Source organism: Hesperophylax consimilis, chromosome 27 (assembly GCF_061612785.1).
Source record: "Hesperophylax consimilis isolate HC1 chromosome 27, BYU_Hcon_1.0, whole genome shotgun sequence".
Taxonomy (NCBI): domain Eukaryota; kingdom Metazoa; phylum Arthropoda; class Insecta; order Trichoptera; family Limnephilidae; genus Hesperophylax; species Hesperophylax consimilis.
The window spans coordinates 3,551,668-3,578,341 of record NC_142862.1 but is presented as its reverse complement, the minus strand read 5'-3'; the positions used below and the strand labels follow the sequence as shown (position 1 = coordinate 3,578,341).

Sequence of the window (26,674 nt, the reverse complement as noted above, 5' to 3'; positions counted from 1 at the left end):
AACCTTCCGCTCCAGGGACTGGCTCTTAAACTGCTGTGAACTTTTAAAATATCTTTTCAAATTTAATTTTTTTTATTGAACTATCCTACCCAGGGACTGAAGTCAACCAGGCTAAAAACTGCGCCAAATCCCAATAGGTAGGACCAACATTTATTTCGAATAGTAACTGTTTTAATGTCGTCAAATTTCAGAGAAATGCGTATACGTCCGCGTGTTTTTAATTTCCACTTATAAGGTTTGCATTCATTCATCTCACGATATCAAGAGTGAAATTCAAATATATGTATTTAAAAATAATACTTTTAAAAAATCACCTAACATAACACAATATTATATTTACAGTCAAACTTGGTTATAACGATCACGGCAATAGCGTGTTCACGGCTATAGTGACTAATTACCCAATGATATTTTAATTCAGAATTACCTTCATACAATCGTTTGCTGTTATAACGAGGGGTCGCTTCCGTGATATAAATTATTCATTGATTTTTTTTTGTTTTGTACAGAAATTTATTATTAGATTATATCGTTACGACCAAAATAAATATTTTATTTTTGATCCGTTTTATCATGTTTGTTCCGATTGCCCAACATCATCATACACGGAAGAGGTAACGCGTAGAAAAGTCGCAGCGCCGAACAATTTATTAAAACATGATACCACAATATTATTGCATGGCACCAGCATTATCAATGAATAAACTATTTAATAATAACAATTATTGAATATTTTAATAAATATCACACAATGTTTACATGTTGCGGGTAAATGGTCGATAGTAGACGAGTCAACATCAGACATAACAACAAATTAATAATAAATAACAGATAAAAATATAAGTAATAATGTCATTAATCGACCACGATGAAATCACGTGCCATATTAGCATACCTGGAAGTAGTTTGGTATTTACAACCGGATTTATAGCGCAAAGGTGTAATTAAAAACCTCCGACAGGTATTCGTGGCAATTTTCAACAAGCTAAGCAATGTAGTTGTAAAACGAAATTATTTCGCTGGAATCGGCGATTGTAACATTCGCAGCATTATAATAAATTAATACGACATACGTGGCACAGCGGTAAGCCCCTTAGCTTTGGTTCTAGAAGGCACCGATTCATTTTGATGGGAAACATCTTTCGGAAAGCGTGGCAAGATGGGAGGACTCAGTTCTAATTGGCGTCTTTCGCGCAGTATCAAAAGAAAAAATATTTTTAAGCATCATTAAGCATTCTTGTTTCATAGCGGACGAAAGAAATGATATTATTACGTAATATGATTACGAATTCCTTTGTTCGAACTACGTATAATACATCAATAGGTCCCACTCATGGCCTGCGATATTAAGCCACACGGCGCAATTCGAATCACAAATAAATATGTACAATCGTCCGAAAAAAATTAATATATTCCGTCGCTGGGCTAGATATAAAAATGTATTCTATTTTTAAAAACAAACCGATAAAAAAAATTATAGCCAGTTCGTGTGAAAAATCGACTCGAGAGTAATCAAATTAATATACAGGGTTTTCCAATAAGAGGTGTTACTTTGAATAGCCCGCTATTTCGGTAGATGTTACTTTTGAAGCTGTCATCTTGTGACATTTGACAAGTAGAAACTACGCCATTAATAAAAATTGAACCATACACGCTTAAACAACGCATTGAAATTATTAAAATTCACTTGAGTGAATCAAATGCAAATCATCTTGAGTGATGAGACCCATTTCCACCTCGGTGGCTTCGTCAACAAGCAAAATTGTCGCATCTGGGGCTCGGAAAACCCAAGAGTTATGGTTGAAAAGCCTCTCTATCCTCAACGTGTGACTGTTTGGTGCGGTTTATGGTCCGGCGAAGTCATTGGACCTTACTTTTTCGAAAATGAGGCTGGAGCAACAGTTACGGTGAATGGATTGTCCTATCGAGAGATGATTAATGCTTTTTTATGGGCGGAATTGGATGGTATTGATCTGGACAACGTTTACTTTCAACAAGACGGCCACACGTGCCACACAAGCAACGAAACCATTGATATTTTACGATTGAATATCAACAATAAAATTAAAAAAACAAATAAAAAAATCTTTTGTTCTAGCAAATAAAAAAAATGTAATTACTTTCGTCAATAACTGGTGGTGTCATAGTCCCACTGGCTAGTAGATTTTTTTTGTGTAGTGATAGTATTAACATTCAAAAAGGCACACCAGTTGAAAAAGTGAAAGATAAAAATGTTACTGGCTAAAAGTTGCGAAATTGAATTAGACATAAAATAATAAAACCTTAAAATCTTGGGCGCATCGTGTCCAACGCAAGGTCACCTAAGCCATTGCACACGAGAAGATTGGTGCAAGACATTGCACTCAGTCACTTAGATACGCACTCGCTTGAACGCAGAGGTGGCTGATGTGTTTAACTGCACAGAATATAGATACAAGGCTATCATATCTGTTGTATGAATAGTAATGTGAAAATGCACTACATTAATGTTCTTATAAAATATTGTTATTGCGACAGTACTGTAACGTATAATTTCTACCGTGTATTCCTATGTAAAATATTGTTATTGAGGCAGTACTGTAACGTATCATTTCTACTATGTATTCCTATGTAAAATATTGTTATTGAGGCAGTACTGTAACGTATCATTTCTACTGTGTATTCATTCCTATGTAAAATACTGTTATTGAGGCAGTACTGTAACGTATCATTTCTACTGTGTATTCCTATGTAAAATATTGTTATTGAGGCAGTACTGTAACGTATCATTTCTACTGTGTATTCATTCCTATGTAAAATACTGTTATTGAGGCAGTACTGTAACGTATCATTTCTACTGTGTATTCCTATGTAAAATATTATTATTGAGGCAGTACTGTAACGTATCATTTCTACTGTGTATTCCTATGTGAAATATTATTATTGAGGCAGTACTGTAACGTATCATTTCTACTGTGTATTCCTGTGTAAAATATTGTTATTGAGGCAGTACTGTAACGTATCATTTCTACTGGCTAACTTACTGGCCAGACGGTTGTTTTTTTTATGTGACACCTCTCAGGAGGGTCCGTCTGTACGGTGTAAAGACAGGGGAACTATACCGCCACCCGGTTGAGCAGGGTTGTGAGGAAGGTGTTGTAAGAAGGGATTTATTGATGCGGGTCTCTTGAAGTGATCCGGATTATGTGAAGAAGGAAAAACAAACGACGTAAGATCGTTCCACATACAAGCCGACTTAACAAAAAGAGCCAACATCCACTGTGAACGGTTATTACGCTCGTGTCTGTCGAGTTTCACGAACGAGGAAAGAGCACCGGGGATTATTGCTGCTACTTTAAAATACCTGCAGAACAGACTCAGCCTACCTAAATTGCGTCTGTGCATTAGATATGGTGATCAGTCCGTTAGCAACGGATTTTCAATCAGACGGACCGCCCTCCTTTGTACAGAATCAGCAGGGTTGGGAGCAATTGTGACTCTTTAAATACTAAAAATATTTTAATTTTTTATCTTCTATCATATAAGGTAAGCTTTGCGATTGAACCCGCGACACCTGGACGCGATCCCGACGCTTTTAGCCATTCGTCTACTTACTGGTATACTGGATTCAAACTGCCAAAAATAACCTTGGCATACGATGAAGTAGTTATTACGTTTAATTCCACCACTGAATCGTATCTATCAATCAATACAAGATTGCCCGCTGTAATAAGATCTCATTCCATAGAAATGTAAACATTAGACGATCTTCGACTCGCCCAAATAATATTTACGTCAATCAACACGGGGTAGGTCAACTGAAAATGACCTCTACCCTTTACAGATCAGTTATATTTAAGTTCACATTTATAGCCAGATCACTAATCCACCCCCAGGGGGGTACCGAACAGGGGGAGGGGAGTAGCAATGTGTCAAAAAATAAGTCAGCTTTCTATAAATAAATATATGTTAATTAATTGAGGTTATCTGTAATGGATCGACTATTCAAGCACACATAGGCAAATTATATTCTAGTGCGATAATTGACGATTTCTGTACTTAGTTTTTTAAAGCAAAGCCTTTTTCGAACAAGAAGTGGTAAATGGGTTCAATGTTTTCAAAACACCGTTATTAGATTAGTATTACCCAGTCAATCCAGACAAAGAATCAACGCCCAGCTGGATCTAATTAGGGAAAAAGCAAATGTTTGCAGGTGAATAGTACCTACCTCAGGAAGCATTTTCATAAAAGTCCCCACTTCCCTTCCTGAGCCCCCCCCCATTATAAAACATTATAACAACTGTATAATAATAAAAATAATTAGTAATTGTAAAATATAACATTGCTTACTTTTATTCTTCATAGTCATAAAAATTTACATTTTTTCTTTAAATGCTACTTAACTCAGTTATGAAGAGATTCTGCTATATTTTAAGTTGTGTTTTATTAAATATATTTTATATCATTAGCGTGCTTTTCCTATCATTCGATTTTACATATATCTCTTTCCAGCCATATTCAGGAATCCTCTTCATTTTTGAACGCTTATAACGGAGTCTTAAACGCAGTTAATCTCATTTTCAAAGGATTACAAGGAAGATTACATTCACAAATGTTTTTTGAGGTAACACCTAAAAAAGTTCCCAGACCCCTATACCAGGAAGTAAAAAAAACATTGATCGTAAAATCATTAATTTGCAAACATTTGGCTATCCACCACGTCTCATTATTACATTAGGAAGCAGTGAAATAAATGACATCCATAAAGAAATGCTCATTTTACCGAAGAAAAAGAAGAAGAAAGAAGAAGTGGCTGATATTAGAATTCCTCGTGTCGGACGGTGAGCCAAATGCCTAATGCATCTGTTTTGAATTGGCGCCCCACATCACCAAACTGTTTATTTATTAATTATTTATACAATCGTTGCCAACACAGCTGCCGTGGCCCATTGATATCATACCAGACTACCGCAACTACACTGCCATAACTTCAGAACTAGATTCCCTCCGCCAATGGATGCTATCGAACTATTAATAAATAATGCCTTTTCTGCGCATAGTAAGAGACATGAGCCTGCGCAAATACGTTTGCTTGCGATATAGCTTTGAAAATAATGCACATTTCGCCCATGTATTGCAAAATGAACGATTAAGGCGATGCCATACGTAGTAATGCAAAATCATGTGTTTTTGGTTTGAAAATTTGGCCGCCTAGAAATGTTTCAGATGCTTTCATTAAATACTGCGAGTAGAATACATCTTGGCCTTTGAAATAATCGAGTATTTTTTAGGTAAGTCTTTTTATAAGCCAAGAAAAAAAATAATGTATAAGGCCTATGAAAACTGCTTTAAAGTTCAAAATTTCCTACTTACGAACTCATTTTCGGTTATGATTTTATTGTATAATGTGGAAAATTAAGTTATTTATAAAATGATGGAAAAAAATTAAATATTTATGCCTGAACATCCACAAAAAAAAATAAAAGACACTTTTTGGCCATGTTTTTTTCTTGCATGAATCAAAACAGGCGGATGGATGGGTGTTAAGCGGGAATTTAAAACTTATCGCCATCTACGTAAGGGTTGTTATTGATAGCGGCTCAATTTAAAATATTACACAAAGCCTTAAAATATATTTTTTTCATATTTCGAGAAAACGGTGTCAACAATTGCAATTTTTTCTGTGATCAGTATAAGAAGTGTTTGTTATTAAAAAAAACCTTTGAATTGTTTTTTAAATGGGTATATTAAATTTTTTACAATCGTAAATACAATAGATAAATAACAGAAGTGGTATTTATACACAACAAAGTTTCTGCATTTTTTACTAAAAATCGCGAACGTTTGCACATGTGCTTCTTCTGAATTAAACATTATAAGAATGATTATTTTCTTCACGCAGTACACGCCATACCCAGCTATAAAAGAATTATCTAAAATTAAAAAGTACCAACTACTACTCTAAGCCGACTCAAAGTTCATTACGGCAGTTTGACAAAATTTTGGCTTACGGCAGTATGGTTGCGGAAGAGAGATGTTTTCGTATAAAATAAGGCATTCTAAATTTAAACTTATTTATTGTATCTATCATCAAGCACCGGTCAAGGCGGCCATTATTAAACTAGGATATAATAATTTTAAAGAATTAGATGAAGAAGAAACCATCCGGCCTGTGGCGCAATTTATCGTGTTATAACTAGTCAGACGAAGCTTTTTCCTAAATTATGGACTTTACCTTGTTCTTATTTTTTTACTAGCTTTACTGCGCGTTTTCGCATGAAAATTTATTGCGTCTCCCAGTGAGTGGAATTTTTAAAATATTTTAGTTGCATGGATATTTCAAAACTCCTAGACCATGGTGGAAATGACAATGCGAAATTAAAATAATTGCGTTTACCTAAAAAATTAAAACAGAATCCGCTGTGCAAATTTACAGACTACAGAGTTTTTGCTGCTTCAGACAAACAGATTTCTGCTTCATGGTATACATGATGCTTCAAAACGTTTCCGACAGTAAAGTCTGTTAGCGATTTCTGGCTGGTATAAAATGAACTATGTATTTTATTTTTATACTAGCTGCACCCCTGTCCGTGCAGATGGAGAAACAATAGCGCGTGTTGCTTTTACGTAAAACAGATGGCACTGTTTTTCATAAAAAGCATGTTTTTCCAACATATGGCACTGTTTTTGATAAAAAGCATGTTTGTACAACATATGGCACTGTTTTTTATAAAAAAGCATATTTTTCCAAGAGATGGCACTATTTTTCATAAAAAGCATGTTTTTCGAACAGATGGCACTATTTTTCATAAAAAGCATGTTTGTCCAACATATGACACTATTTTTCATAAAAAGCATGTTGTCCAACAGATGGCACTGTTTTTTTTAAAGAATGTTTTTACCTGTCACAGGTGACATATATATAATATACGTATATAAAAATCAGAGATGTGCTTTATTTCAAATAAATCCATTTCAAATGGAAATGCAAAATGCAAAATGGGTATTTTACATTTTGCATTTTAAATGCTTTTCTCGGTGCATTTTCCATTTTAAATGCTTTTTTGCAACATTCTTCCTACTATCTCCACTCATCTTTTTTTCATAAGCCCCAAATATCAGTCGGTCCTCAACCTCGCTATGAGAGATAATTTACATTTGTCAAGTTGCTCCCTGGTAGAAGCCCTGGCAATTGAGTGATACCATTACAAAAAATACTGAACATGGGGCCATGACGCTGTAATATTAAATGTTAGATAGCAGTTTCTATGTTTTTACGCTGGCAATATTAGTACCGCGCATATTTTTTGTGGTTTCATAAGTTGTAGTCGTTGTGTTTTTGGATTTACCATCATGTTTGTTCTACATTGATGTCCATTATTAAATGACAAAATTCTATAATTATTTTGATTGTTTGACCTGAGAAACCATTTTGCATTTTCAATGCATTTTGAAAATAGGTATTTTGCATTTTGCATTTGAAATGCTTTTCTAAAAACCATTTTGCATTTTCAAATGGAAAATTTTTGACCCATTTTCCATTTCAAATGGTTTTGGGTACCCATTTTGCACATCTCTGATAAAAATACACGCGTTTTCGAATGCAAAGTTGTGTCAAAATTTAAAAGCAATCGGTGAAGAATCATTCTAGCATTCTTAGATTTAAGATTTTGAACAAACGAATAGTAACATTTTTATTTATATAGATTTTTAACGGAGTTTTAACGGCTAATGATATTTTTTGGGGTATTTGATTAGACGGGGAAAGGGAAATTTAAAAAAAAAATAAGTATGTAACGGCATTTTTCACATCTCTTTTCACGATAAAAATGAATTTTTCACGTCTTCTTCACGGCTTAAAATTGTTCTCGAATAGCTCGGTCCATGGCCTTTTAGGTTCACCAACGCCACCGACTACACTCTACATAAGTAGGTCGATCTGTAAACATGCACTATTCCATCGATATTGACTTTATATATAGGTACTTCAAAGATTCGACAATATAAACAAACAACATCCTCTCGTCACAGCGATAAAAGCTAATCGACAAAACCTTCCAAGTATTCAAACATAACAGAAGGTAAGACGTATTTTATTCGGGATTCAAAAGTCGAGACTCAATATCTCAGTTTCGTACAAATGGAAGATAGAACCTTGTTGTTCCAGGGGCACCATAGACATATGAATATTAGGTAGACCTGCCCTAAGTGATTAAAAGCGTATTATCCCCACTCCCCATACCGGTTCCATTGAGCCGGCTGGGCTCGCGTACGGCCTCAAGTGATATTTGAAAACGTGACGTCATCATTCTTGTGCGAACTATGGTCGAGGCATCATCGGTTCATTTTACGAAATAACACGGCAAAATGTTTACTTGTACTATGAAAACTGGTAAAAATAGATGCGAAAAAAGAGAATAAACCCAATTGTCGTATTACATTCCATATATAAGCATTATTTTATTTTATTTTAAGCATATTCACATCGTATAATATGAATCAGTTGTTACTATCACATCGAGAAACGTCTGGACGCGAAACACAAAGCTGGTTGGTTGCTGGGAAGTAAATTATGAACATTTATAAAAGTGTCTTAACTAAATACTCTGAAACTAACTACGACTCTGAATATAGAAGCTGCCTTACTTTGCCGAATTTGGACTTCGCAAATTTGTTCATAACGTGGCGAGTAATTTGCGCTCCCATGTAAAAATGTCTATTCATTCAAAGCAGATTTTACTTTTAAGAAGTAAATGGTGATATTATAATGCGAGATGCCTATTTACTGTCAGATTGATTTATTGACGAATCACAGTCATCTTCACTCCCTTCGTTCTTCAACAGTTGATTTTACCCCTCGCCTTTATCTTCTCGTCTATTAATTCCTATGTCTGTGAGGGGCACGATGTACTAGCGTATACCTGGGGAACGCACGGGCTGCATATTTCGTTTGCGTGTTCAGTAGAAACATCTGCCACCCAGAAATTAACACTGATTGTTGTAGCGCTATCCCCCAACAAAACCATGTCCAGTTGAACCAAAACCTGCTAGATCACAAGGCCGTAACACTCATTCAAATCATCCTCCTAATTTTTATAGGATTTTACAAAAAAAATAGTTTTAATTTTTTTTTCAATTTATTCTTATTTATTAAAACATCTTTAAATGTTTTAGATAATTTAGAAAAATAAAGAAATATCTCTCCTCTGCTGAGTCACTAAACGTAGCAAACCACTTGGGGTGACATATGGCAGAGGTGTTGGTTATCTAATAAATGGTTGCCGGGCGGCGATACCCATAGCCGCCTCCCAAATTGTCGATTGCGGTATACTAACGATATTGTAGTCGATGTCAACTGTCAAAGATTGTTGTCGTGCTCGCGCATGTCGACTAATCACCAATGTTGTCTAAATACTTTTATCGTGTCTACGTTAGATTGCGTGTTGGGGTTCCAAGGCTCGAATCCAAGTGAGTTGACCACCACATCATAAAGGCCACGAAGGCAATATTTACATTGGCGTCAATGTATATTAAACTTTCGCAGAACAGTATAATATAATCTTTTATCGAGAATTTTAATCAAAATAGATAGTGAGTATCTTGTATCTAGTCGCTTGGTTATTGTTTGGTACACCCTATCAATGTTGTGCTTTCAACACTCGCTATTATAATTATTGATAAGAAAAGATAACAGATCATTCAAATATTTATAAATATTGTTATTTAAAAGTGCATATAATAATCATATCCTAAAGCCACAGATACACTACCACACTACGCTAAGTGATAATATATATATATATTTTTAATTGTTACATCTGTGCATACTTCAGACGGGTTCTTACTGTGCATTGTTTACTGATTCTTATTGCACCTCAAACGAAACACTTTTCCTACTTTTATATAGATTTTATAAAAATTGTGATTTTATTATAATGTACCCAAGTACGTAGGGTTAGTTTTGGCGGCTCATATGCCGCTGCGAAAGAAATCCAGCCGCCCAATCTTGGCGGCGGGTATGCCGATGGGTTAAATGTATAATTTAATAAATAAATAAATAATTTTGACACAATTGATGTGCTACAACTGCTGCTAGCCTAATGATTCTACATGATTTTATAAGTAAAAAAGATTCGAAATTCTAACCTAACTTTTATAGCTAAAAACTACGTTAAAACGTTGTAATTTCGAAAAAGTTATCTGACTTTTCTACTTCTAAAATCATGTAGAATCAATCACCCTCCGAAGTTAGTGCACTTTACCCCCGGACACCCTGTGCAATAACACCTTATATACAACATTCGAACACCTCAGGGTGGGTTCACCTAGCGACTAGTGAGGTGTTTACAAAGTATTACTACACCATTTACATACAGTTACTGATTGTTTTACAATCAACTACCATATTTTATTTACCAATAAACTGTACAAATAAAGTAATGAACAAAAATAACCATGACAAAACACCATCCGCCTGTTTTGATTTATGCAAGAAAAAAACATGACCAAAAAGTGCCTTTTATTTTATTTTGTGGATGTTCATGCATAAATATTTTTTTTTTCGATCATTTTATAAATAACTTAATTTTCCACATTATACAATAAAATCATACCCGAAAATGGGTTCGTAAGTAGGACATTTTGAACTTAAAAGAAGTTTTCATAGGCCTTTACATTATTTTTTTCTGGGCTTATAAAAAGACCATTATCTAAAAAATACTCGATTATTTCAAAAGGCTTGGCCTATGTATTCTGCTCGCAGTATTTAATTAAAGCATCTGAAACATTTCCAGACGACCCAATATTTCAAACCAAAAACACATGATTTTGCATTACTACGTATGGCATCGCCTTAACTAACTAACCATCAATCCCTTTAGCATAATGATATTGCTTTCATAATATACATAATGTATTATATATAGTATTAGAAAATTTAATGACTTCATGTTGTGATGATTATAATGCATATATTACAAGGATGCACTTAGTACTAGACAACCAAGTCATGGATGACAGAATGCAATACACACAAAAGCCCTGGTAAAATTAATTATGTAATTATATAATGACAAATGTAAGTCATTATCTGTTATCTTGTGACTGGGTATTCCTATTACGAACATAATTTCACAACACAGAAACGAATGTAATCATAAGTGATATTGTAGTCATTTTTAATTTTCATTGATTTGTTGGTAGAGGTCAAAGTACTCGAAAAAATAAATTCCCAAACAAATTCCGATAGAAGAGATTACAATGAGTGTTCTGAATAGAATCACTCAGAAAATTGGTATAATCATAATAAAATATACATACAGTGGAACTTGGTTATAACGATCACTGCAATAGCGAGTTCACGGCTATAATATGCACTTACAAAACCATATTTTAGTTCAGGCTTATCTTCATATAATTGTTGACTGTTATAACGAGGTCGATTCCTTGATATACCGAGCAAATAATTTTGTCAACACAATTTCTGAATAAATTAATGGGTCGCTGGGTCTAAAAAGAAGTTGGAAATCATTCTCGAAGTAGTAACAAACAAAGGGGCGAGAATTTCCTATCCCGTTAGGGACGGATTCATATTTTTTTATGGCACTACCTACCTGTGTAAGTTTGTCGGCTAAGTGAACCATTTGCTATCCATCGGGCACAATGTGAAATTGTCATAAAATCTTCGAAATTTGAGCTTCGCAAATTTGTTCCCTTTTAACGTCTTCTTTTGTATTACAACTAATCGTCAATTTTTTTTAAAAAACCAATAAATATGTTTATGATGGTACCTAGTTACGAGTACGTACATCCCTGCACGGGGTAAATTTATGCCAGTGATGCACAACTTTTTCAGCAGAGGGGCCGCTTTGCCTATTTTTCAAACAGGTCGCGACCTACAAGCCGATTTTTTTTTCATCGAGGGGGGGGCGGTTGGCAGCGAAATTCAGGAGTTAAGGTTTCTGTTGAATTTTGTGTTAAACAAACCGGTTCTTCAAATTTGGTTCCATTTAGAAAATGCAGCGTAAATTAAACAAAACTAAAGCCGAAAACCAAAACAATCCCGCATATATGGCAAGTGCGACTTTACAAGCGGTAGGAAGTAGGTACAGCACGCACAAACTAGTGATAAAAAGATACACAATTTAGTGATATTTTTCTTGGAAGCCTTGAACCAGGTGGTACAGTGGGAAATGTGTACATGGTTGGATGATTTTGTGAGGCGGTTTAGGAAGGGGCTATAAGATGAGCTAGTTAATGCGAGTCTTAAAGAGGGACAGATTATAAGAGGTTTTAAATGCAAAGCCGTCTACCTTACATTCCGCTGTAATCTCCTATATATTGCATACATAGATTTTTTTATTGTTTTATTATGACTAAATTAATAATTATTCACTATTCATGACATAGATAACACAATTTAAAATCACTTCCAAATTATAGCTTCTTTGAATTCGACTTTCAAAAACCCACAATTTTGATAAAAATGATTAAAATGTTGCTTATCAATAACAAAAGAAAATATTCTAGATCAGGCATACCCAACCTGCAAATGGGCCCAAAATGAAGTTTTCAGCTTACATGTTTTGGATTTTGATATTCATACAACAACAAAAAAATCGTTCATGAAAATTTATATTTAGGAAATTATAACTTTCTTGTTATGAGACCTCGGATTCTTGATGGGGGTTTTGATTTATTGTTTGGAAAGTGCCAGGCGCATGGCCGCACTAGGAAATTATTTTTGTAATCAATTCCAACCGATATATCCCATCCCCCCTGTGTGGCCCACCTAAGTTCAGTATTATCTTTTTGGCCTACTAAACGATTTGGCTTGGGCACCCCTGTTCTAGATTATGTACCTAAAAGTTCAGAAATCCCAAAATAGTAATAATGATAAAATATGTATGACATGCATTTTACTTTATTTTGACAACAAAGACAAGTTTCTCACAAACAATAAAGGTTTCTATTGGACCATTTAATTTGTATAATATGTAATAGTATTTGTTACTTAGATAAAATTCCCTAGAGTTTGTCTATTATGTTTACCCACGTATCTATTATCAGTGAATATACATTACGACATAAATAAAAGCAAATGCAATAAACTACCCACAGAAGAAAATATTGAATTCTCTACCTAAGATAATATGCTGCTAGTCAAAATAAATCAAGGAAAATATTTGTCCATGTGTAGGTACAATTTCCACAGATAAAATTATTTTAAGTAAATATTTTAACCGCCACACCTTTCACAGCCATAGATTACGGATATTACACTTAGTTTTAACTTAATTACTACAAGAAATAACTGTTTACGTCTGGAGATGCATTATAATTCCATTTTTATTCAACAAAAATTCAAAATTTACTAAAAGTGTGGCGGTTAGTTAGGTTATAATTACCAATTTTCTGTTAAAATATTCAGCGTTCCTGAGCAAAGCAAATACGAGTTGATTGAACCAGACACAACCGAAATTAATATTTTTTATTGTCTGTGGTCATAAAACAAATATGGTGGATACCTTTTTCAGTTCGGACAATGCCAAAATTCATTGTCTTTTTAAAACAGGTTCACAGCAAAGATAATTGATAAATATATAATTAGAACATTTAAATAAATTACTTCAATAACGTGTTTAGCTCGTTTAGTGTCTGTACTTTTCCATTATGTCATCAAATGAATTACTGATTGTATGTTATGTACAGAATGGGTCAAGCCACTTTCTAAAGCTCGGTTTAGATGAACCGAAGCACAGTGTACACAAATTTATCAATGTTAATAATGATTTTTTTGTATGTTTTTATTTAGTTATAAAAAATAACATTTTTATATCTAGTATAAACCTTTTAACAACTAACTTCAGAATTCTAATATTCAACTTAAATCATTATGGTAATGTTGGCATCGTACTAAAAGAATTTCCATTGCAAACAGCGCACAACTCAATGAATTTGATAGGTTTCTCTATACAATTGATTAATTTACCCCCTGGTATAAACGAGCTTTTAATCCATAGTTACCTGATACTATGTATTGCTATATCTTGCTATATGCAACAAGGATTAGGAATCCATGAAGTAGTCCGGAGTCGATCGTTAACTACCTGACCATTGTAACCCAATCACGAACCAACACCAATGAGCGGGTTATTTTTTTTAAAAGATCGATCGTCAGCATGATTGATGGGTGGTATGGCGAGCGACCATAGATGTATGAATTTTGTAAACCGGGCACCTCGGAACTCATTCTCGCGACAGACAAATAGAGATGGAAGATACCTGAAATCTAAAAAAAACTAATGTACCTGATCAAACATCGTATAATGGGTAATCAGGTCTCAGGTACGATGTGCACTTTCGACTGGAGGCCGGCGGCGCGCCGATCAAAGAACAGGTATTCTCGACCCAATCACTTGGGCAATGGTTCATGAGCGACCCGAGTCGTCAGCCAGCTCTGCCGTTAATTAAAGACCCTGTTTATAAATATAAAATAGTATTTACCTTTTTGGTTTGGCACTGGCGTGACGAGGGCTTCGGTGAACTTCTATCCCCTTTCCTCTTGATGCAGCTTCTTAGGATTTTATCTCCGTTTTCATCAAACACTTCACAGTCAACATTATCTACACAATCCACTGCGAACTCATCATTTAACTTTACAATGTCACTTTCCTCGCCGTATCCTGACGATTCCGTCGTTGACTCGTCATCGTTTGAAGACTGGTCTTCATCGTCATCTTCCGAAGAGTTGGAATCCGAGTCGGAATACACATCATCATTTCCATAGACGTCATCGGCTGAGTCACTCTCGTCCTTCTCAAAACAGACAACGAAGGAATCTTCCGAATCACATTCCGAAGGCATTCGAACACGTGGGGGGCAAACCCTTCTCAATATCTCACATTCTTTTGGTTTTATCACATCTTTTTCTTTCTCCGCATCATCTTTTTTATCTTTATTGGAATCAGAAAAGACAATGACGAAGGAATCGTCACTCTCACATTCAGACGCTTGTTTCTTGAATCGACCCTTGACTTCATCAAAGCCTATACAATCTTCGGACTCGGTGCTGGAGAGCCGTGGTTTGGCTGCAATTTGTGGTTGCCTTCCTCGGCAGATAAATGTAGAGCCCGGAGACAATTGTGCTGGTAATTTTGACAAGAACGACACGCACTTACCAATCCTCTCGGAGAATCTCCTTGAACATTTTGGGACGGTTTCTCTCTTGACCAGTTCTTGTGAGTTGAGATATTTCTTACCCGGCTTCTTCAGACGCTTAGCCTTCTTGGAGCGGGCAGGTTTGTGAAGCTCTAGCGTATCGGGAGAGAAATAAACCGGCAACTGATCATGATCCAAGTCGGAAACCAAATCGTCGCGTATGTCCTTCCTGTAGCTCTGACGATCCTTATGGCGATGCTTGCTGCCGCAATGCTCGTTCTTATGCTTCTTGCTGCAAATCTTATCATTGTGTTTTGAAGGTGACAATCTGTCATGGCTGGTTCCCTCCCTGACTTTATCTGAAACGTCTTCTGAGTATGCATTAATTTCATTATATTTGGCAGAAGACAGCCGGTGATTTTTCTGCAACTTGGTCCGCTTAGTCTTTCTCGGTGGCTTCAATTCAGTTTTCGTAAGATGATTTTTATTTTTCTCAATTGGACACGGAAAATCTTCTGATATAGCACAAGCAACACTCTCAACAGTAGGAACAACGGGCAACTCTGCTTTCAATGGTACATCGGGCAATGCTTCTATTTTATCTGGCTGCCTTTCCTTTACATTTAGTTTAGAAGTCTGTTTTTTCTTTGAAAGCAAGGCTTTTAGTTTTGCCATTTTGTCTTCGCAATTACTTATAGCGACTTTGACTGGTTTCGTATCTTCAGGTAGTTGCTCTTTTGAAATGATTTCTTCATCACATTTAGATAAATGGTCTTTAGTCGCTGTTGGCTTCAAAAAATCATTTTCTGACTTAATGGTATCAGTAAAAATATCCTCTTCAACAATCTTATTTACAATATCAGTTGGTGGTTTATTTGTTATTTCGACAGTTGATATTATATTTGTCATTTGAATAACATCATCTTGAATATTGGATTTGTTAATATTGACATTAGATTCATCGTTGGATGTGTTCAGATCTTGACTTTCTATTGATAACTTATCATCACATGTTGATGGTTTAACATCGCTCGACGAACTAACTTTATCATCATCATGCAAAGAGAGATGGTTGAATAAAATTTCTAACTCTTGAAAATGATTTTTCAATGTAGATTCAGATCTTTCTTTGTTTTCAAGACAATCTTGAATGTTAATAATATTTGCATTAACAGGTGCTGTCATTAAGGGTGATGTTCCTATTTCGCATAGAGAAGGCTTAGAAACGTCATCAAACTGAATACCTTTAACAGCCGGTGGAATAACATCTGAATCACAAGGAGTTGAAGCAGACACACTCTTACAATCAGATTCGCAGGAAATTGAAGATGATCTCTGCAACTTAGAAGTTGAAAGAATCTCCTTGAGCCTTGCAAGTTTATCTTCGCATTTAGACACAGAATCAGCTTTCTCTTCGGCAATCTTTTCCTTGGATTCTGCAGCTCTCTGTCGAACAGCTTGCAAGAATCTACTCTTTGTAGGTTTTGAAATGGGCTCAACCTCTACCTTAGTGCTGACGCCCTGGCAAGAAACTTTGGGTTTTATATCGGTAAACTGAAGGTTCTCCACTTCCTGAGAAGGCTGCCACCGCCGTTGATTCATAGTGGCAAACATGTCAGAACTTCTTATATCACAATTAGGACTAAAATCAACTTCATCAACGCTGGGCTCAACAATATCTTGCACTATTGTAAAACAAGGAAGACCACACTGAGATTTCTCCTCACATTTTGATGTACCAACTTCGGTAGAGTGATCGATAAGGATTTTTAAAACAGGTTTTTGAGTCGATTCTTGTTTTCCTTGATCAGAAGCACAGGAACTTGAAGGAGACGGTTGAAGAAGAACGCTCGGTTGTAGTGATGTTTCCACTGCAGTACAACAGTCAGGGACAAGATTTAATACACATTTGTCACTAAATACTTGTTGTGAACAAACCGGAGCACAAAAAGCAACAGGAGACTCTAAAGAACTCTTATCTTTACCCGTGACACCTTGGGTATCTAGAAGCCAACTGCTTTTTGCAGATTCGCTATTAATTTGTGTGTTAATGCTGTGACCGGGCTGTTGGCAATCATCCAAGAGTGAGGTTTGTTTTTTATCAGCCATTAAATCCATCTGTTCTTTCTGGTTATAAATGGTCTCAGGGATAATGGTGTCTGATTTGTATTGATCCCAGCTGGCTTGGTCACAGGCGTCTTTCCAATTGTTTACTTCTTCTGCATTGAGCATTGTTTGTGTTGTGGAGTCGGAGGATCTGGCCACAGTTGCCGGGAATGCAGCTAACACGTTATTAACTAGTCCATTGAAGATGTTGGTGAACGTATTTAAGGGAGTCATCGCACGGTCCTTGTAGGTAGGATTCTCCACGGATACTTGCAAGAGAGAAATATGAGGCTGTGAGAGGGAATTTTCTGTTGAAATGGATATCCTGGAGGGCTCAGGAGTGTCATACGATTTAAAAATCTTCTCAGAGATGATTGGGTTGCTGCCAAACACGTTGTTAAAGCCATTCATCATAGGGTCCGTCGTCATCTTGTTTCCGATGATAGTCTCACTATGTTCTCTAAATACAATATTATTAATGGGGGGATTAACGGGAAAACGTGTCTGCGTTGTAGTTGCATAGTGGCGGGGCATAAATTGCATGCTATGCTTATTGAATTTCTTTCCGTTGTTACCAAAATTGCTATTGAACTCCATGATGGGTTGTGTTGTTTATTATTCTATCAAATAAATTATTTACAAAGAGATCAGGTCATCGTGAAATTAGTAATAACGTGCCTCATGAACGCTGGAACCTTCTCGGTAGCACATTTCTTCTGGTAATTCCGCGACAGTTCTTCAAATCCAAGGTCGAACTCTTGACAAAACACTTCTTACGAAACCGTCCAGCTGCGATATACTGATAAATTTCCGGAATTTGGCAAATACCACCAACAGAAAACTTATTAAACTGCACTTCAGAAACTTCAATCACGTTGTATTCACTATTCAGACGATTTTCACAAAGATACTCCATTATTTTGACAAATTGGCGCGATTACAATATATTCGTTACGTTCTTCATTTAGCCATTTGGTGTTAATGTCAGATCAAAATCAAAAGTGTGTTATGGTGGAGGTTGCCATAGTGAAAAATAATTTTCACAATCAGGGTCACCTTTAGAACAAAAGTAAACATATTAGATACATTGGCAAAAGAAATCTGTTTGTAATTCAAATAAATTAAAAAATAATTTTAATGCAAAAAATTTGCCTAACTCGCCGATTTCGAACGTTATTATGAATATAAATATAAATTTAACAGGTTTTAAGGAAAACTATTTTTTGTTATGGTATTACTGACCATATTAGTAAACATCAAACTGCGTAGGAAAATATAATTTTCTTCATATTCCTGGAAGCTGATTTTATGTTTCAGAGGCATGACGATTCATTTATTTAGAGAATATTTGAAGTTGTTGTAATTTTGAGTAATTTAGCAAAGGAATGACGCACAGGATACGAAGTAAGGGGGATAAAAGGATTCTATCACGTTGGAATTATTGCATCAGCCATTTGTAGTTCATAAAAAAACACATAGATGGCAGAATAGATTGAAAACGCGCATTTGGTACATTTTATTGCCTGGAATGTTTTAGGTATTATTAAAATTGTTTATATACTTTTCTTAAATATATAAACCCGATTCTAGATCTATCTAAAATGATATGACATAATAACAATAATAATAAATGTTTCTCGTCGTTTATCAACTGTACATTTCATAGTCCGAATATATTTTTTTACTCTTGGTTTTGTCAACTGCATTTTTTATAGAAGAAGCCTAGAAGAATCGAAAGTAATAATAACTTTATCCTTAATCATATAATATTTATATCCAAATATTTTCTTAACGAATACAGCCCGACATTTTTAAAGAGTTTGCGGTCAAAAGAGCCCAAGTGAGAAAATAACAAGAACCGAATAATTTGTCGCTATGGATTAAATACTTTTATTTTTAAAATGTCACAGTGTCGACACCCCCTGCTTTAACGAAGTATTTTGAAATACGGATAAATTATGTTATTATATTGGTTAAAATATTCCAGCTAGCAGTTTTACAGCCAAATAGCAAAATTTTTCTTTTTTTAATAAATTTCAAATATATATTGCACATTTGTTTTGCAAAACTTGTCAGGTTGGCGTGGTACAGAAGTCATAATTAGTTGATAAAAAACGATTAATGAATCACGCAAAAATGTTGTTATTTGCCAAAGAAATGTTTTTCTGAATCTGTTCGTAAATAGTAAAATAAGATAGATACTAGGAATTGGTAATAAATTGTAGAGTGCCTTTAAGGTGATTTTTCACAAAAACGGCGCTATACAAGTTTATCAATTATTATTGTTATTAAGGGCATAGTCACGGTTAGTTTTATTTTGGATCGTTATCAATAGCAGTGCTATTGAAGTTGCGTGATAAAAAAAAATAATCTTACAATGTGAAATTTTGTAGCTGTGGCAATCGAAAAACATTTGGTGTTGATTTTCACGAAATTCATAAAAATACCAAAATCTTGTAAACTAACGACTTCTTATTAAAATAATGTTATAATTTTTTGGTCTATCATGAGTTGGTTAATCAGTCCACCAAAGGATAATGTTGAGTTTTGGGACGCCTGTACATATTTCTCCTGTGTTATGAAAGGAAGACAATATTATTATTTTCATTCTATTGTTTTGATTCGATGTTTCGTGCCGGTTATTATTAATTGTTTATCTGGTTGTCTAAACTTGGTAGCATGCTTGTTAGTAGGTACTAGGTACCTAACCAAGCGTTAACCAGAGACAAGAATTCAATCAAATATATAATTACCATTCTGAAAATTTTAAATTCTATGCTTAAATTTGGACAGCGGTGCCTGTATTCATAATTATTGTTTATTTAGTGAAACTTCGCCATTATACAAATAGTCTAATAAAATGGTAAATATCGTGTTACTTACTATTCCTAGATAATAAATCACTGTCCTGCCTTAGTGCAAGTGGAAGTATATCGGCATTTCACAGTTTGTTAGAGCCGTTTAGGTTAGGCCTTCTATGACAAATATTTATTATTTGAATGGGAAAAGCCTATTTATTGTTTGCTCTTGTTATAAATTGTCTTAAAATTACAGCAATTTGATCTGCTTCCCATCTGAACGATTTATACATGTAAATATGATGTTTTAGGTCGTGTTGAAATAATGTTTTTTCAATGCATGACAGATGATGTTACCTTACGAGTACACGATAATAATAAAAAAACATCACACATTCTAAGACACCGGTTCTCCTTAGGGGTTGTTACAAATCAAATAACGATAATAATTGGTCCTAATGAAAGCGTTGCGTCGCTTTAAAAACAACTTTCAAATATTCTTGCGCATTACTTTTCTGACTACTCTCTTGTCTTGGTGGAATCTACACCAAGAACAGAGTCAAATTTGATGGCAATCTGAAACTAATTTATTGAAATAATTTTCTCTAAGGCTCTTAACAACTAGTAAAAATTAAAACATGATAAAGCTTTGAACTTATAAAAATATATGTAAACGTTGAACCTTTGCTGTAGTGATTAAATTATTTATGCACGTGTAAGCATTCACACCATTTGTTTTTCAACGATGTTCGTGGCCACACATTATGTATAAAACACAGATCTCAAGTACAGACCTATTTAAACCTACTAACAATTGTTTATTTCTTACAACTTATTGACTATTTTATCATATAATCTACACTTTTTATTCTTCGTTTGGTGGGAGAAAGTTGATGGAGGACATAACCATGTGATGCTGGGATTATTCAGCACAGATTTGCCTCTGGGAAACTGGTGGAGAAGACATTTTTTTTTATATATCTCCCCACAGGAGGCCCTGACTGAAATAAAATTTTCCTCGGGGCCCACTTTATCTTTGGAGATGCTATGGGAAGGGTCTTGTCAAGGAAAGAAAGGAGTGAACCTAGGTCTTAAAGAGACCCATGTTGTAGGAAGGAGGAATAACAAAGGCCGACATATGATTCCACAGCTGAACTGTTGAAAACAAGAAAGAATCGTAGAAGCGACCCATTCTTATGTGAAATGTTTGGCGTTCCCGACTTTACACCGGTGCCGAAGGGATCAATGATTTTAGTTCCTCGAAGCATCTTCCATTAAAATACCGGTGGAACAGTGAATAATTTGAAGCATGTTTGCAGTCGCACACCATCCTGCTAGTCCAGCCCGGAGCGCGGCCAGAGACCAGGACTTACTCGGACTACGAGAGCGTGAATGACTGCATGGAGGGCGTCTGTAAGATATATGAGGAGCACCTGAAGAGACGGAACCCCAACACCCCCACCATTACCTATGATATTTCACAGCTCTTCGACTTTATAGATCAAGTAAGTTTCTTTTTATCTTAATCTAATTGTGGGCGCTTTACAATATTAACCCCTTAGGCCTCTGGCATATTCTGTCCACTTTGTTCCGCTTTGCAATAAAATCCAAATAAATTGAATATTTCTGAACATATCCGAAAACTAAAAACACTTTTTTGAAAGGTGATGAATTTTATTTTGAGATATAAATGCATTTTAAAAATATTAAAATTTTGGATGCAACAAAAAAAAGTTTTGAAAATGGCTCACCTTATGTTTTTTCTAAGTAAATCGAAAAAAAAGAAAAACACGAACTTTATTAGATAAATGCAATATAAACATTACCTTCTCATTTTTGTTGGTTCATATAAAAGTAATTCATTTGTACAGGGTTGACATTTGTTGCATGAGAACGGGTCGCTTCTACGATTCGTTCTTAAGTTCAACAGCTCGGCTGTGGAACAAACTGCCGGCCTCTGTGTTTCCTCCCTCCTACAACATGGGACTCTTCAAGACCCATGTTCACTCCTTCCTCTCCACAAAAAGACCCTCCACACAGCATCCCCAAAGATGACATAGGCCCCGAGGGAAATTATTTTCTTCAGGGCCTCCTGTGTGGAGTTAATATAAAAAAAAATTAATAAAAAAAATCACAAACTTTTATAAACTATTCTCAAATTGCGATTAAAAACTTTGGTTTCATTCAGGTGCACATTTTATCTCTTCTGTAGTTAGCTTTTAGATTTGAGTATAAAGCATGGTGTTTTCTCTTTCTAACACCGTTTAGATCATATTTCTAACCCTGACAGTGAGGGAAAAACAACGATTTTTACGAGACCTATGTGCTGTTCCGAAAAGCAAACAAATGACTTAATAATAAATTGATTCAAACTTTTTGTATCCTACAACCTACTACTTATTACTATTATATTATGCCTTAACCACTCAAGTGATTGGGTTGTGTATATATACACATTTACCATATTATTTAAGTAAAATTCCTCAAAATATTAATATGGAAACATATGAACTGTTTATTTCGGTTTGAAGCCAATGAATCCACCTAGATTTCGCTGTAGATTTTTAGGTTCTATAAAGTAGACACATTATAAACAAGAGATCGCTCCAAACGTTTTTGCAAACTTGCCATAATACACCACAAGTCACTTGAGTGGTAAAAGCTATATAACAACATAGTAAAGCAGAACACATTATTATAAGCAATAATTAGTCGCCTGAAATATCAATACGAATTGAAAATATCTCCAGAGTAAAAATAAATGCTGCCGACGGGAATTGAACCCGCTCAGACGCTCTGGGCCACAGAGCTATGTCGGCTTATTTCCAACACGCCAAATAATTCAATATGTACTAGTACTTCAATCAACAATTACTGCTTATTATATTTTTCCACCTGTAAACAACCAATTTTTATTTTTATAGGGAATGCTTTGTTAGTGCTAAATTTCCCACTAGATGGCGTCGAGACATATTATATCTACATTTGTGGGTGAAATATTTTGACTCGTCAAATATTATTATTTTTTTTAAATGATAAACTAATGTTTATAAGACAAGGTTTTATGCGTAGCACAAAGGATAACATTTTCAGGCGACTAATTATTGCTTATAATAATTTGTTATCCTTTGTGCTATGCATAAAACCGTGTCTTATAAACATTAGTTTATCATTTAAAAAAATAATACTAGAACTATGATAAAACGGAATGGTGAAAAAACAGAACAATCAACTCAATATAATCTAATGAAATGAATTAATATATGTTTTTTGAATGAACAAAATTTTAGGTGGTGTTAGGAAGACATGGCATCATCAAGTGAATCATGTACTTGAGTCAAGTCATGTCAGGAGTAAAATATAAAATTATGTATGAATGTGAATGAAGCAAGGAGTTTGTACCAAGATGTGTGGCAGTTATCCTCTCCGTCTACACCTGTGGAAAAAAGACATGATTGTTAGTTAGTCAGATTCTTTTTCTCATATTTTATCTTGGAGCCGTTAACTTCATTCCCTTTATCATCTATTGAAGTATCCTTGACTCCTTCCATTCATTTGTGCATATGTTCTCCTCACACTAATTTCACTCTTCACCCGCTCTTTGTTCTCCCTATTCTCAGTTGGGAAAATAAGACTCGAATTACTTGGATACCGAGAATGTGTTAATTGTTTTCACAGCACTGTGCGAAAGAGAACACATTATTTATGTCCCTTTCTTAATCTTGATCTTCTACTTTACATTTCTCAAATCTCCTCATTTATAAGGGCATACCGCTGATAGCTTCCCTGTAACCTCTTCCTCGTAAATGACAAATGTAACACAAAGAGAGGTTGCAACGGAGCTCTCAGCAACAGAACCATACTGAGTTAGAAAAAGGAGTTCTATCCTCTCCCTGCCTGAGGATTCTTGTTATTCCGGTAGGATCGATATGCCCCTAACCCACACACAGAGTAACAACGCAGGATTTGCACTTACCAGTTTGATGATCTTGCTGTTAGAATGTATGTGCGATGTCAAGTGGGGCCCACACCGAGATAATGTTCGATAAATAACTGAATCACAAGTCACTTTAAAACATGAATCAATGCACACACATACAGCGATCACTTGTTGCAAAAGCTTACGTTTTAACGCTGGTACCTCTCGGTATTAATCACGTTAACACTCATAACTTCACAAAGAACGGCGAATATCACTCGCAATGATCAGCATTTAAGGTGGTAGGTATCTTCTCATGTGTTGAGAAGACAGAAGTTGATCGATGACTCTGCTTTCATTTAGCGGCGTTCTGTACAAATCGAGCATGGATCCAATGGTACATGTTGGAATCCTGCTCTGCGGTTTGCGGGAGCCAAACGAATCTACCGGTTACCAAACGTCGTGACGAAACACACATTGCAGACATTTTGTAAACTCGCCGCTGGCGCCAGTCTCCCGCGACCGACCAGTTCGGAAAGGTTGTTCCCACTGTTGTGTCACTTGTTTTGGATGTTTTGTAACAGTGCGTGAGCTTTAGATCCTTTTAATCCTAGGAATAAAACAGTCAACAAAGAATGACAGAATATAAAAATGTCAGCTACAGCAACTGTTGGGTTGTGAGTGAGGTTATGAAAGCATTCTAATTTTGAGAATTCCACAATTCCTCCCTGTATGTTGGTGGGCTAAACAAAACAAAGCATGATAAAATATAGGTTAGGTTTATTGTTCTTTTTTCACTTTTCTGTTTCGTCATGTAATCGTTTAACCATCCTAACACCTAATCTATCTCATATTTCAAATGTATTATTTTCCAGCTGGCAGACTTGAGTTGTCTGGTGTACCAAAAATCCACAAACACGTACGCGCCATACAACAAAGACTGGATTAAGGAAAAGATCTATGTGCTGCTGAGGCAAGCCGCAGGGCAGACCGACTAACAGATCTATCTTCTAACTGTGTATTAAATTGTTCCAAGTGCTTTGGGAAGAACGATGCTCTGATAAAACCAACCAACTTCTCATTGTTTCGTCAAAATTTCACATTTCACTCTCCGAAAGATGACATGTTCATTTTACCAAATTATTACCAACAATTAAAACAAGTATTATGCCGTGTTTCTTTCTTTAGCCAATGTTTCGGACAGCATTGCCGTGACCATCATTATGGGCAGCATCATCATGGGCAGATACGTAAAAATTGTGGTGAAGTGTGTGTTAAAGCACGTATCACATAAGGACACAATTTATAATGCGTGTTATCTTTTTGTTATAATTTACCTCAGGATAAAAATTAAACTCTACATATAAGATTTTCTAAAAGAGCGCCAAAAAACTTCTTAACCATGAAAACCTCTTATATGAGAACTTTTAAAGAGGTTTTCACTGTATATCTTTAGAAATAAGGAAATAAATCCAAGCTCAAAATAGTTTTTATTACATTATCAGCAATCATAATATATTTACATTTGTCAATCTATTCTTAATACCGCTGTACATCATTGTTCTGTCTGTAATTTACATCTGCAAAATGAAGCATATCTCGAATTCAGTAAATTTGTCATTAGAGGAGCAATGAGCTAAATCAAATAGCTGAAACAATTGAAACATCCAATTCCAAAATACTGAAATAGTCTTAACGTTTCAAAACTTTTTGAAAAAAAAATTAAATATAATGAATTTTAATAATATTGATATTTTGATAATGCCTATCGTTGTTTTCTTTCCATAATATTCCGATTTTTTAATATTTAACCTGTTTGCTGTTGTTGGGGGTGAGGCTGTCGACTAGCAATCTGGAGGTCGCGGGTTCAAATCCCGGCGTGCGCAAGTAAATTATATTTGATGAATTTGTATTATTTCACAATTTGTTAATTCAAAATAATACATAGTATACTTGCAGCACGTTCCAAAATGGAAGATACTTTCAGTTATCGCCATGGTGAAAGACCACCATTGAGAATTGAAACGTTGCTTGAAATGGCTTTAGTCATGTTTGATGACCAGATCTGAATGGCCAGGTACTCTCCCCCTTCCCCTCCATACTACCTTCAGCCTCACTCTCATAGTTTCACTAACTCCACACAGTTGGGACTCTTTGTCGGTATTCACATATGAATGAGCATATGATGTGGTCAACAGCATGTAGGTTAAAGTATTATCTTTAGTTAAAATATTATCTTAAATCATGGGGTATTTTTTTAAAGAAGCACGCACAACAGAAATAATTTCAAACCGAAGTATACTGAAATAATGTAATGGAATTTTTCGGGATAGCGGGTAACCAAAATAAAATACAGTCAAACTTGGTTACAACAAGCACGAGAGGACTGACTAAATTTGCTCCTTATAGCCGCTAGTCGTTATATCCAAAATAGGTTTTTTAAAAGTCGTGCGTATCTACCTACCTGCCTCTACCATCAATATATTCGCAAAAGGACAGTACATTTTCAGAATACGAGTAGGTATTAACTATTAAAAAATAAATTAGAAAAATACACTCTTATATTACTCAAATTTATTATCAATGATTGTTTTAAACATTTCGCTTTCATGCTTTTCAATTTCCTCTTCAAAAAAATCAACGCATTATAACTATCATCACCTGGTTCATGGCTTCCAAGAAAAATATCACCAAGTTGTCCATCTTTTTATCA

General features: G+C 35.1%; 2 protein-coding genes across 3 annotated transcripts in view; one reads left to right on the top strand and one right to left on the bottom strand.

The window, feature by feature from the left end:
* PPP1R15 (Protein phosphatase 1 regulatory subunit 15) overlaps positions 1 to 18,221 on the bottom strand; it is a 60,562-nt gene extending 42,341 nt beyond the window's left edge. For both annotated transcript variants that reach the window (XR_016304984.1, XM_089648005.1), the window contains exon 1: positions 14,485 to 18,221. Coding sequence is in view for 1 of the 2 variants with exons in the window: in XM_089648005.1 (XP_089504131.1) it covers positions 14,485 to 17,841 (3,357 nt within the window). In the remaining variant the exon portion in view is untranslated. The remainder of the gene's footprint in view (positions 1 to 14,484) is intronic.
* Positions 18,222 to 20,005: 1,784 nt separating this feature from the next.
* e(r) (enhancer of rudimentary) lies at positions 20,006 to 26,056 on the top strand. Its single transcript, XM_089647800.1, has 3 exons — positions 20,006 to 20,107; positions 21,362 to 21,547; positions 24,837 to 26,056. Exons 1-3 carry the CDS (start codon positions 20,105 to 20,107, stop codon positions 24,957 to 24,959), a joined length of 312 nt encoding a protein of 103 aa, XP_089503926.1. The 5' UTR covers positions 20,006 to 20,104; the 3' UTR covers positions 24,960 to 26,056.
* The last annotated feature ends 618 nt before the right edge of the window (positions 26,057 to 26,674 follow it).